At 45.3% G+C, this 12,978-nt stretch overlaps 1 protein-coding gene across 1 annotated transcript in view; it reads right to left on the bottom strand.

Moving 5' to 3' along the window:
• Positions 1-8,049, bottom strand: part of LOC138521346 (parathyroid hormone/parathyroid hormone-related peptide receptor-like) — a 280,555-nt gene extending 272,506 nt beyond the window's left edge. Inside the window, exon 1 of the mRNA XM_069634105.1 lies at positions 7,380-8,049. Coding sequence (XP_069490206.1) covers positions 7,380-7,457 — 78 coding nt within the window. The 5' untranslated portion in view covers positions 7,458-8,049. The remainder of the gene's footprint in view (positions 1-7,379) is intronic.
• Between the last annotated feature and the right edge of the window lie 4,929 nt (positions 8,050-12,978).

The raw sequence follows: 12,978 nt of genomic DNA, 5'->3' as shown, positions 1-12,978 counted from the left end.
CCCACAGCAGAGTCGGCGCGTTCTTGCTCTGACTCATTAACCCAGGCAATGTCTATTCTTTAATGAAGTGTCCAAAAGTGTAAAAGAAACTATCACATCTTTCAAATTAAGTTAAACAGTTCTTTTAATTTTAATATTTTTTGTTGTTTAAATATTGAGTCTGATACAGGTATCAACACGTTACAGACTTTGAATGAAACAAGAACAATTAAGAATAACATAGTGAATGATTAAGGTCTATGGTCACGTATTTCTATGTAAATAATACTTTTGTTAAATTCACTTACAATTTTTTATGAACTAAAGTAGGTATCAACAGCATAACTATAACAGGTTATGTTGGAATAGTAGTAACTCTAGTCTGTAAAGAGTGATTTATATGTAGTGAGTGTAGAGATTAGGGGGGAGACGTACAGGGAGACAGACACTAGACATATAAGAACCAGGAGGGTAGAGGTTGGGGGGGGGGGGAGAATGGGTATATTAGAATATGTTATCAAAAAAAATTAATTATTTCTAATATTGTTTAGTTATAGCATTTCAGTTTGAGTGTAGACATATGGATAGTGATGAAGACATACAGGTGCAGATTCATGTACCATGAGCAATTGCATTGAAACAGTTGAGATACTTGGTGAAATAAAGCCATTTAGCATTATATTGTGGAATTACTGCTAGACTTTATGATCTATTCATCTGTATAGCTTTAAAATGCATTACGGCTAACGGGAAAGACTCTAGTTTGCTTTCTACAAGAGTTTGGTGGAATACTATTTGTTACACTCATACGTTAAACAGTTCTAAATACAAAAATCATTGATTCAATGTAAAACGCAAAGCCATCAAAGGAATTAACCGTCAAAAACATTTTTTTGTTTTGTTTTTTTGTTTATGACTCGATGAGTCTTTACAAAATGTTCATACAAATACAAGACAAATTATACTTCTTAAACTGACACTTCTACATAAAAATATTTCAATAATTGCATTAGAACAAAAACCTAACAAGGCACCTGTGACAGTCTTTCTGACCTGCTGCCTGTCCATAGTGTGAAAATAAAAATAAAATAATTTGCTTTAGGCGTCCCTGAGACGTGACGACTTAAAGGCGTTTTACGTGAAATGTGCACTTTGGGCAATCGTTTCAAATTGTCTGTCAGCGGTTTTGCAGCCAGTAACTCGCCCGTCGTCTGCGCTAAAACTCCGTGGGCTTGTCTGCATCCAAGGACTCTGTCTCCCAGGTGATCAGCCCCAAGGTTGCCTGTGTGGAGCGGCCATTAGGGGATACAGGGGGGTTTCTTCACAGGCCCGTGGCCCTGGAAAGCTTTTGAAGGATTTGAAGCAATGTTACTTCGAAATCATGTGTTGGGGGCAGGGAGGCAGCAAGTCAGCAAAATATCAGAGGCTCTGACGCAGCCCCTCGCCTTGTTTATTTATTTGCATTTTTTAAGTACTCACACAGCCTGCGGGCATCGAGGCACTATTATAGGAATAGTTTTTTGTTTTTTTTGCATATTTATAACGCTATGCATGTATGTGCCCTGATGCCTGCGGGCTGCTGGTCTGTTATAAATAAATAAATAATTGCATATTTATAACGCTATAAACACCAAGAGGTTTTTAAACCGGACCCAGGGATTGAACCTGTGTTGCTTTGTGTTGTCTTTCTTCCAAGGCGCACACGTTGCCGCTGAGCTATCTTCCTGGGATTTGGCTAGAAACAAATCACAGAATTGTTCTAGGCCAATCCACCCCTTATAGATGGCGACGGTTCCATGTGTTTATAACTACAACCAAAATAACAACATACATTTTCACCGATTATTTTATTTTTTTATTTGGGGGACCCTCCCCCAATGCCTCCTATTTCTACCCATTTTTTACCCTCCCTCCTACTACCCACACCCCTTTTAATCCTTTACCCTTCCCCCATATATACATTTACTAAAAAAACTTGTCATTATTCAGGTGTCACTGAAAATGTTTGTCGTTATTTAATTTCATTTTCATTATTACCACTGCATACCAGCGGCGACCAGTCAAATTATAGAATGAAAGAGAGAGAATGCTCAAAAACTCAAATGAAAACCCTAGAAACACAATCCACCTCTTTAGGAGTTTGGTGGTGCGTTGCATTTCTGGCGGTAATTCTCTTAGTGCCACTTTTTTGGTGGTAACTGCATTACTGCCAGTTTTACTGCACTGCTAAATTTCAGTTTAGGAGGTGAATTTGAAGGTTTACCTCCAGCATGTTGTTGGCTGGAAAACCCTGTTACCTCCAAAATTCATCGAATTTACCGCAGCAGAAATCCACACGGGGTCCTATGGCCTCCAAAAATGGGCATTGACGATCCTTTACCACCACTCGTAATTCCCTGGTAAATCCACTGGTCCGAGAGGCGGTAACAGTAAATGAGTTTGGCAGTAATTCCAATGAAATTACCACCAAAAGCTGAGTTGCATCTTGAATTTGAAAAATGCAGAATGATTAAAAAAATTGGTTTTGAAATAAAGAAAGGTGCAGTGAGGCAGGGATGGGCGGTGAAGGAGCCAGGAAAGGTATCTTTGGAGAAAGTTTAGGTAAGGCTAAAGGGTGAGGTGGGGTTTACTTGCGAAGTTGATGTGCAAACGTTCACAGAGGTTAAAGGTACGCAAGGTAGGGGTGCGTCAAAGCATTATGTTTTTAAAATACCAATTATACAGCGGTTTATTTTGATGTATTAAACTATTCTATTCGAAATTGACACATTTATTTTACTTAGAATAAAGCAAAATGAAATGCTGTCGTTTGCAAGTCAACTTTTTTCAATCAGTATTTGTGGATTCAATGTCTTTACCTCTAGGATTTTCATGTATGACCATTACGGGACATTTATTAGGATCAGACAGTCACCTCTTGCCCTGTGCCCCTGAGTGACCCAACCGGGGTCCATTGCTCACACCTCCACCCAGAGCCACCTCGAACTCTGGGGGGATAGCAGAGCCTACTCTATGCCCCAGCAGCGTGTCTGCTGCCTTCTGGGGGGCTCCTTCTCATTCCATTGAAGGCTGGGCTACTGCAGTGGTCCTCATTAATGCATCACATCTGCATGTGTACATAGAGTTCTGTCATACAACTCAGTGGCATCCATTTTGATCGGTATGCAGTGATTATATCGAATACAAAACAACTAATGAAAAAATAACAAATAAAAAACTATCAAAATAACTCATTTTGAAAAAAATTTAAAATGGGGGTTATGAGACAGAATAGTGGTTTTGGGGGTGGGAGGAAAGTATTATTTAAAAAAGGGGTAGCTTTCGTAGGAGAAACCCCCTAAAACAATGAAAAATGAATTTGCTATTTTGGAATTCGTTATTTTGTATTCATTATTTTTGTATTGGTCAATTTTTCATTAATTATAATCCCATGCAACCTTTTAATCAGCCTAAGAAAGATGGAATGCTAAGTGGGCCTTACATTACACCCCTTGCATTCCTAGTGTTATTTCCTAGTGGGCACAGTCAGTGGTACCTTTAAAGTCTATTAGTACCCGGCGAGGGACTATCAGATTGTAAAATGCAATCTGATTGGCCCTCGCCGGGGCTTTACCCGACCGGGAATCCCTCTCCGGCTTTGCTTTCCTTTATCCCCCGGGGCGGGGGGTGGAAGCCCCTCAGCCAATGAGGATGCTCGGAACAGAGTAATCCCTGTCCCAAGCCAGCACACGGGGATTCAGGTAAGTGTTTTACCTGAATCCCCCAGCGCGTCCGCTCCCGATGTCCACCATGGAAAGGGAAAACGGACTCCGATTTCCCTTCCCTGGCGGCAATTTTTTAGATGTTTTTTTTTTTACTATTCCGAAATGCTGCAGCATTTCAGAGCAGAAAAACAATGCTATTAGTACCCCGGTCTTGCGGGTCGGGGTACTAATAGCAATAAGCCCCTTGCCGCGGGGGTATTACTGAGTTAGGTAATGCTCCGGCCTTCGTTAAGGCCCTCGCTTCGCTCAGGCCTGTAACTATGAGGCCCGGGGCATTTACTGATGCAGTAATGTACCCGTGATCGAGGCTTATGGCTTAAATGTTCCCTTAGAGGGGAGTCCAGGGTCCAGAAGATGGACCTAAGGTACGGCTGCATTGACAGATTCTTTGCGTATTACATGATTTAGTGAATGCATTTCTAGATGTGTTTTTTAGTAGGTTAGATTGTCATGTTTCTTATTCCAAAGGGGCTCATTTGGGCGTGCAAGGCAATTGATGTCTGACCTACATTTGCACACCCCTGTAAGTGGGTTAGTTTGTCCTCGGCCTGGTTACTTATGGTGTTCCATTTAGTGTACTTTCACAGGCATTTTCATAAATGCCCTGATGACCACCCAGCCATCGACTCGTGATGCCTCGCGCCGAAACTAGTTGTGGGGACCCATTATCCAGTGCTTTGACGTCAATCTGCTATCACATGCAGGGTCCCCAAAGCCTTTTTATGTGATTGTTTAATGTTTTAATACATTTTGTTAATAGTGTTAATTCATTTCTCTGTTTTGTTTATTGTGGATATATAGTAGATCATGGCTATGTGTTTATATATTTGGTATTTTGATAAACTGTTTGCATTTCTTCATAAAAACATGTTTGTGAATGTTCATAGTTATGTTTTTTGCCCATTGATATATTGCACTTTTGTCATTCATGAGGCTGGGCTGGGCGAATCCTCTTCTTTGATTGGATGTTTACTTACTTATATGAAATGTTTATTGATTCTTAGCGTATGACTTTCACTGCAAGGTGGGCATGGCCAGCATTCCAGCCTGTGACATTTAATTTATGCACAAACCTATGCAGCAGGTGCTATTGCCCACCGAGCTATGTTACCGGCGCATTCCAATGAGGACATTAAAGGGCACACGTTTGAGTAGAGACTCGCAAATTGATCCATTCTCGACTCGTGGATTTGAGTCCACTCTTTGTGACTCACTCTAAGCTGTGATGGAGAACATGGCGACTATTAGCCCAGCACAGGCCGGGTGTTCCCCACAGCCTCAAGGCGTTCCTCCTCAGGTGCCAGATCTGGAGCGGGGGTGGCGTGGAGGCGTAAGCAGCTGTGTGCCGGAGGGCAAGGGACCCCGTGAAGCTCCATGTACCAGTCTACAGACACACGATATCATTCGTCATGTGTATCACACGTGTCTTTGCCGTGTAGGGATGTAGGCGGGCCCGGGAGCATTGCAGGCCTGAACCTGTGCACTTCTGGGGTTGGGGTGTGTGGTAACGTGCATGTGTGTGAAGGCCGGGGAGATTGCACCTGTATTGCTTTAGCAGTTCAAGGTCCCACCCACTGTGCCTACCATTGCCCTCGTGCTCACCCATGGGGTCTCCCTCATTGTATGCGCAGCACCGGCCTTCAGTGGGGTCTCGCTAATGGCACACATCGCTTCCTTCATACACTTCAATGGAGTCTCGCTCAATATGAACATTAACACACTCATGCGCTTCAATGAGTCTCACTCATTGTAAGCACATCACTGTCCTTCAGTTGCAGACATTACTCGCTCTGTACACTTTAATGGGGTCCTTCACATTGTAAACCTTATTGGACTCAAATACTTCACTGAGACTCACTGTGGGCACAACACTGCACATCACTTCTTTCATTCACTTCAATGGAGTCTCACTCACTGTGTACTACTCACCAGCCTTCGATAGCGTCTTATTAACTGCACACATCGCTTGCTTCATACACTTTAATGAAGTGCACTCACTGTAAACATGAACACACTCACGCACCTCAACCGTGTCTCAATCGTGTGCACACCTCTGGTACTCGTCGTGGTGTCAGACAATGGACACACCACTTCCTCCCTTCGCGGCAATGGAGTCAGGCTCACTCATTGTGTGCTCATCACTTGCCGTCAATAACGTCTAACTACACACCCATCACTCGCTTCATTCACCTCAACGGAGCCTCACTCCCTCTAAACATTAACACACGTGCGCACTTCAATGAGTTCTCACTCGTGTGCACATCACTGGTACTCATGAGGGTGTCACGCAATGCACACATCCCTTCATTCACCTCAACGGAGCCTCACTCCCTCTAAACATTAACACACGTGCGCACTTCAACGGTGTCTCCCTCGGGTGCACATCACTGGTACTCATGAGGGTGTCACACAATGCACACATCCCTTCATTCACCTCAACGGAGACTCACTCCCTCTAAACATTAACACACGTGCGCACTTCAATGAGTTCTCACTCGTGTGCACATCACTGGTACTCATGAGGGTGTCACACAATGCACACATCACTTCATTCACCTCAACGGAGCCTCACTCCCTCTAAACATTAACACACGTGCGCACTTCAATGAGTTCTCACTCGTGTGCACATCACTGGTACTCATGAGGGTGTCACACAATGCACACATCACTTCATTCACCTCAACGGAGCCTCACTCCCTCTAAGCATTAACACACGTGCGCACTTCAATGAGTTCTCACTCGTGTGCACTTATCTGGTACTCATGAGGGTGTCACACAATGCACACATCACTTCATTCACCTCAACGGAGCCTCACTCCCTCTAAACATTAACACAGGTGCGCACTTCAATGAGTTCTCACTCGTGTGCACATCACTGGTACTCATGAGGGTGTCACACAATGCACACATCACTTCATTCACCTCAACTGAGCCTCACCCCCTCTAAACATTAACACACGTGCGCACTTCAATGAGTTATCACTCGTGTGCACATCACTGGTACTCATGAGGGTGTCACACAATGCACGCATCACTTCATTCACCTCAACCGAGTCTCACTCCCTCTAAGCATTAACACACGTGCGCACTTCATTGAGTTATCACTCTTGTGCACATCACTGGTACTCATGAGGGTGTCACACAATGCACACATCACTTCATTCACCTCAACGGAGCCTCACTCCCTCTAAGCATTAACACGCGTGCGCACTTCAATGAGTTTTAAAGTGCACATCACTGGTGCTCATGAGGGTGTCACACAATGCACACATCACTTAATTCACCTCAACGGAGTCTCACTCCCTCTAAACATTAACAGACGTGCGCACTTCAATGAGTTATCACTCGTGTGCACATCACTGGTACTCATGAGGGTGTCACACAATGCACGCATCACTTCATTCACCTCAACGGAGCCTCACTCCCTCTAAGCATTAACACACGTGCGCACTTCAATGAGTTCTCACTCGTGTGCACATCACTGGCACTCATCAGGGTCTCAGACCATGAACACATGACTTCCTTCATGTCAACGGAGCCTCTGTCGCACGCATTCAAAGCTTTACTGGGCTACAGTACTATTTGGTCAGTTGGGGGAAGCGGGACCTTGACTCCAAGAACGGGAGCAGTACTCACCCAGGCAGCGCAGGCGGAGGCCAGGAAGGCGCTATAGACGAAGACCGTGGCGACATCAGCGCGGGCGTGGGGCTCCATGCCGGCCGGTGGGTCCTCCAACCGACCCCTGAGGGCGCGGGAAGGCAGGCGTGGACAGGTACGCGTCTTGCCAAGGTGCTGCTGTGGTGAACGCTGCTCGTCCTGCTGAGGTGCCAACCTTCAGGCGTTTCCGCACTCGGAGCCCCCTGCGGGCAGGTCCGGGTGGTCGCCGTGCTGCTCAGTGGCACCCTGCTCCCCGAGGGCACCGCCAAGAGCTCGCCGGGAGAAAATCCAGCCGCCACATCCCAAAGTCTTCCATTGAGAAGGTCTGTGCACGACTTTCCTTATGGAAATTCTCCCACAACGGAGTACTTTTGGTGCACCGGCTGACACGCTATCCCAAATAAAACCATATGTATTTTAGAGATATTTTGAATCAATAATTACATTTCAGGTGGTATTTCTGCTCTGTTCCTGTCCTTCAGGTGTTGGCACGCAATGGATGCCCCTGGTTATCTGCTCTCCCCCTTACTCCTTCCTGTCCTATTTCCAGCCCCTTCTCGTCTCCTCTGCTCCGCCTCGAGCCCACCTGCTGCGTCTGCTGACTGCCCCTCCCAGAGGGCGCGAGGGTGTGAAGGAGACCGCAAGGGCCCCTGGACTCTGGCAGCAGGTGGGAAGCTCGCAGAGGAGTGAAGGGGGCGCCAGCGCGTCTTCCCCTCGGTCACTGCTCTGCACAGACGCCGGGACCGGCGCGCTGGCAACTTGGTTTTACCCTTTCACTTCTGAAAGGCAGAAGCAAGGCTTGCGAAAGGCTGTCACTCTCTGCTCTGAGCATCCCTTGCCACAAGCACAAACGAGCCTCACTTATTCGCAGCCATCATACGCTTCTATGGAGACTTATTGATTCCAACATCGCTATCATACGTTTCTATGGGTGCTCACCGAATCCAATATGCTAGAATAGCTTCCATGGCAGCTCACTGATTCCAACATCGCTATCATACGCTTCTATGGGGGCTCACTGATTCCAACAGGCCATCATACGGTTCTATGGAGACTTATTGATTCCAACATCGCTATCATACGTTTCTATGGGTGCTCACCGAATCCAATATGCTATCATACGCTTCTATGGCAGCTCACTGATTCCAACATCGCTATCATACACTTCTATGGCAGCTCACTGATTCCAACATCGCTATCATACGCTTCTATGGGGGCTCACTGATTCCAACAGGCTATCACATGCTTCTATGCAAACTCACTGATTCCAACATCAATATCATAGACTTCTATACAGGGTCACTGATTGCAACATCACTATCATATGCTTCTATGGCGGCTCACTGATTCCAACATCGCTATCATATGCTTCTATGGAGACTCACTGATTACAAAATACTATCGCATATTTCTAGGGCATCTTACTGATTACAACATCACTATCATGCACTTCTATGGGGGGGGGGTCACTGATTCCAACCTTCTCATCATACATTTCAATGGAGACTCACTGATTTCAAAATGCTACCAAACATTTCTATGGCATCTCACTGATTCCAACATCACTATCATGCGCTTCTATGGAATATGACGTTGCAACGCTGCTGGCTGACACACATGTATGGAGTACCTGTCATTCCTACATCACTGGTCTCCTACACTTCTGGGGAGAGTCTGAAATTCCCAGATCCCTATTTTATACACATCCATGGGGTAGCCGTCATACCCACATGACTGGTCACAGACACTTCTGTGGTCATTCCACATCGCAGGCATCAAACGCTTCTATGGAGGCTCACAGATTCCAACATCACTATCATATGCTTCTATGGAGGCTCACTGATTCCAACATGCTATCATACACTTCTATGGAGGGTCACTGATTCCAACATGCTACCATACACGTCTATGGAGGCTCACTGATTCCAACATGCTATCATACACTTCTATGGAGGCTCACTGATTCCAACATGCTACCATGCACATGTATGGAGGGTCACTGATTCCAACATGCTACCATGCACATGTATGCTCACTGATTCCAACATGCTATCATACGCTTCAATCATACACTTCTATGGAGGCTCACTGATTCGAACTTCACTTTTATATGCTTCTATGGAGGCTCACTGATTCCAACATCACTATCATATGCTTCTATGGAGGCTCACTGATTCCAACATGCTACCATGCACATGTATGGAGGCTCACTGATTCCAACATGCTACCATGCACATGTATGGAGGCTCACTGATTCCAACATGCTATCATACGCTTCAATCATACACTTCTATGGAGGCTCACTGATTCGAACATTACTTTCATATGCTTCCATGGAGGCTCACTGATTCCAACATCACTATCATACGCTTCTATGGATTCTCACTGATTCCAACATGCTGCCATACACTTCTATGGAGGTTCACTGATTCCAACATGCTACCATGCACTTCTATGGAGGCTCACTGATTCCAACATGCTATCATACGCTTCAATCATACACTTCTATGGAGGCTCATTGATTTGAGCATCACTATCATACGCTTCTATGGAGGCTCACTGATTCCAACATGCTACCATAGACTTCTGTGGAGGCAAACTGATTCCAACATGCTATCATGCACTTCTATGGAGGCTCACTGATTCCAACATGCTACCATGCACTTCTATGGAGGCTCACTGATTCCAACATGATATCATACACTTCAGTCATACACTTCGATGGAGGCTCACTGATTCGAACATCACTATCATATGCTTCTATGGAGGCTCACTGATTCTAACATCGCTATCATGCGCTTCTGTGGAATCTGACATTCCCTCGCTGCTGGCGGACACACATGTATGGTGTACCTGTCATTCCTACATCACTGGTCTCTTACACTTCTGGGAGAGTCTGACATTCCCAGATCCCTAGCTTCATACACATCCATGGAGTGCCTGCCACTCCCAGGTGACTGGTCTCATGCACTTCTGTGCACATTCCAGATCACAGACATCATACACTTCCATGGAGTAGCTGTCATTCCCACATCACTGGTCTCATACACTTCTGGGGAGAGTGACATTCCCAGATCCCTATTTCATACACATCCATGGGGTAGCCGTCACACCCACATGACTGGTCACATGCACTTCTGTGGTCATTCCACAACGCAGGCATCAAACACTTCTATGGAGGCTCACTGATTCCAACATCACTATCTTATACTTCTATGGAGGCACACTGATTCCAACATGCTATCATACACCTCTATGGAGGCTCACTGATTCCAACATGCTACCATACACTTCAATCATACACTTCTATGGAGGCTCATCTATTCAAACATCACTATCATATGCTTCTATGGAGGCTCACTGATTCCAATATCACTATCATACGCTTCTATGGGGGCCCACGGATTCCAACATGCTACTGGAGGCTCACTGATTCCATCATGCTACCATGCACTTCTATAGAGGCTCACTGATTCCAACATCCTACTGGAGGCTCACTGATTCCAACATGCTACCATACAATTCTATGGAGGCTCACTGATTCCAACATGATACCATACACTTCTATGGAGGCTCACTGATTCCAACATGCTACCATGCACTTCTATGGAGGCTCACTGATTCCAACATGCTACCATGCACATGTATGGAGGCTCACTGATTCCAACATGTTATCATACGCTTCAATCATACACTTCTATGGAGGCTCACTGATTCCAACATGCTACTGGAGGCTCACTGATTCCATCATGCTACCATGCACTTCTATAGAGGCTCACTGATTCCAACATCCTACTGGAGGCTCACTGATTCCAACATGTTACCATACAATTCTATGGAGGCTCACTGATTCCAACATGATACCATACACTTCTATGGAGGCTCACTGATTCCAACATGCTACCATGCACTTCTATGGAGGCTCACTGATTCCAACATGCTACCATGCACATGTATGGAGGCTCACTGATTCCAACATGCTACCATGCACATGTATGGAGGCTCACTGATTCCAACATGTTATCATACGCTTCAATCATACACTTCTATGGAGGCTCACTGATTCGAACATCACTTTCATATGCTTCTATGGAGGCTCACTGATTCCAACATCACTATCACACGCTTCTATGGAGGCCCACTGATTCCAACATGCTGCCATACACTTCTATGGAGGCTCACTGATTCCAACATGCTATAATACGCTTCAATCCTACACTTCTATGGAGGCTCACTGATTTGAACATCACTATCATACGCTTCTATGGAGGCTCACTGATTCCAACATGCTACCATAGACTTCTATGGAGGCTCACTGATTCCATCATGCTACCATGCACTTCTATAGAGGCTCACTGATTCCAACATCCTCCTGGAGGCTCACTGATTCCAACATGCTACCATACAATTCTATGGAGGCTCACTGATTCCAACATGATACCATACACTTCTATGGAGGCTCACTGATTCCAACATGCTACCATGCACTTCTATGGAGGCTCACTGATTCCAACATGCTACCATGCACATGTATAGAGGCTCACTGATTCCAACATGTTATCATACGCTTCAATCATACACTTCTATGGAGGCTCACTGATTCGAACATCACTTTCATATGCTTCTATGGAGGCTCACTGATTCCAACATCACTATCACACGCTTCTATGGAGGCTCACTGATTCCAACATGCTGCCATACACATCTATGGAGGCTCACTGATTCCAACATGCTATAATACGCTTCAATCCTACACTTCTATGGAGGCTCACTGATTTGAACATCACTATCATACGCTTCTATGGAGGCTCACTGATTCCAACATGCTACCATAGACTTCTATGGAGGGTCACTGATTCCAACATGCTACCATAGACCTCTATGGAGGCTCACTGATTCCATCATGCTACCATGCACTTCTATGGAGGCTCACTGATTCCAACATACTATCATACGCTTCAATCATACACTTCTATGGAGGCTCACTGGTTCGAACATTACTATCATACGCTTGTATGGAGGCTTGCTGATTCCAACATGCTATCATACGCTTCTATGGAGGCTCACTGATTCCAACATGCTACCATACACTTCTATGGAGGCTCACTGATTCCAACATGCTACCATACACTTCTATGGAGGCTCACTGATTCCAACACGCTATCATACGCTTCAATCAGACACTTCGATGGAGGCTCACTGATTCATCACTATTATATACTTCTATGTTGGCTCACTGATTCCAACATTGCTATCATATGCTTCTGTGGAATCTGACATTCCCTTGCTGCTGCCGGACACATATGTATGGAGTACCTGTCATTCCTACATCACTGGTCTCCTACACTTCTGGGAGAGTCTAACATTCCCAGATCCCCAGCTTAATACACATCCATGGAGTGCCTGCCACTCCCATGTGACTGGTCACATGCACTTCTGTGCACATTCCAGATCACAGACATCATAAACTTCCATGGAGTATCTGTCATTCCCACATCACTGGTCTCCTACACTTCTGGGGAGAGTCTGACATTCCCAGATCCCTAGTTTCATACATATCCATGGGGTAGCTGTCACA

The sequence above is a fragment of the Ambystoma mexicanum genome, chromosome 13 (assembly GCF_040938575.1).
Source record: "Ambystoma mexicanum isolate Mex_15411 chromosome 13, UKY_AmexF1_1, whole genome shotgun sequence".
In the NCBI taxonomy this organism is placed as follows: Eukaryota; Metazoa; Chordata; class Amphibia; order Caudata; family Ambystomatidae; genus Ambystoma; species Ambystoma mexicanum.
This window is presented reverse-complemented; position numbering and strand designations above follow the sequence as displayed.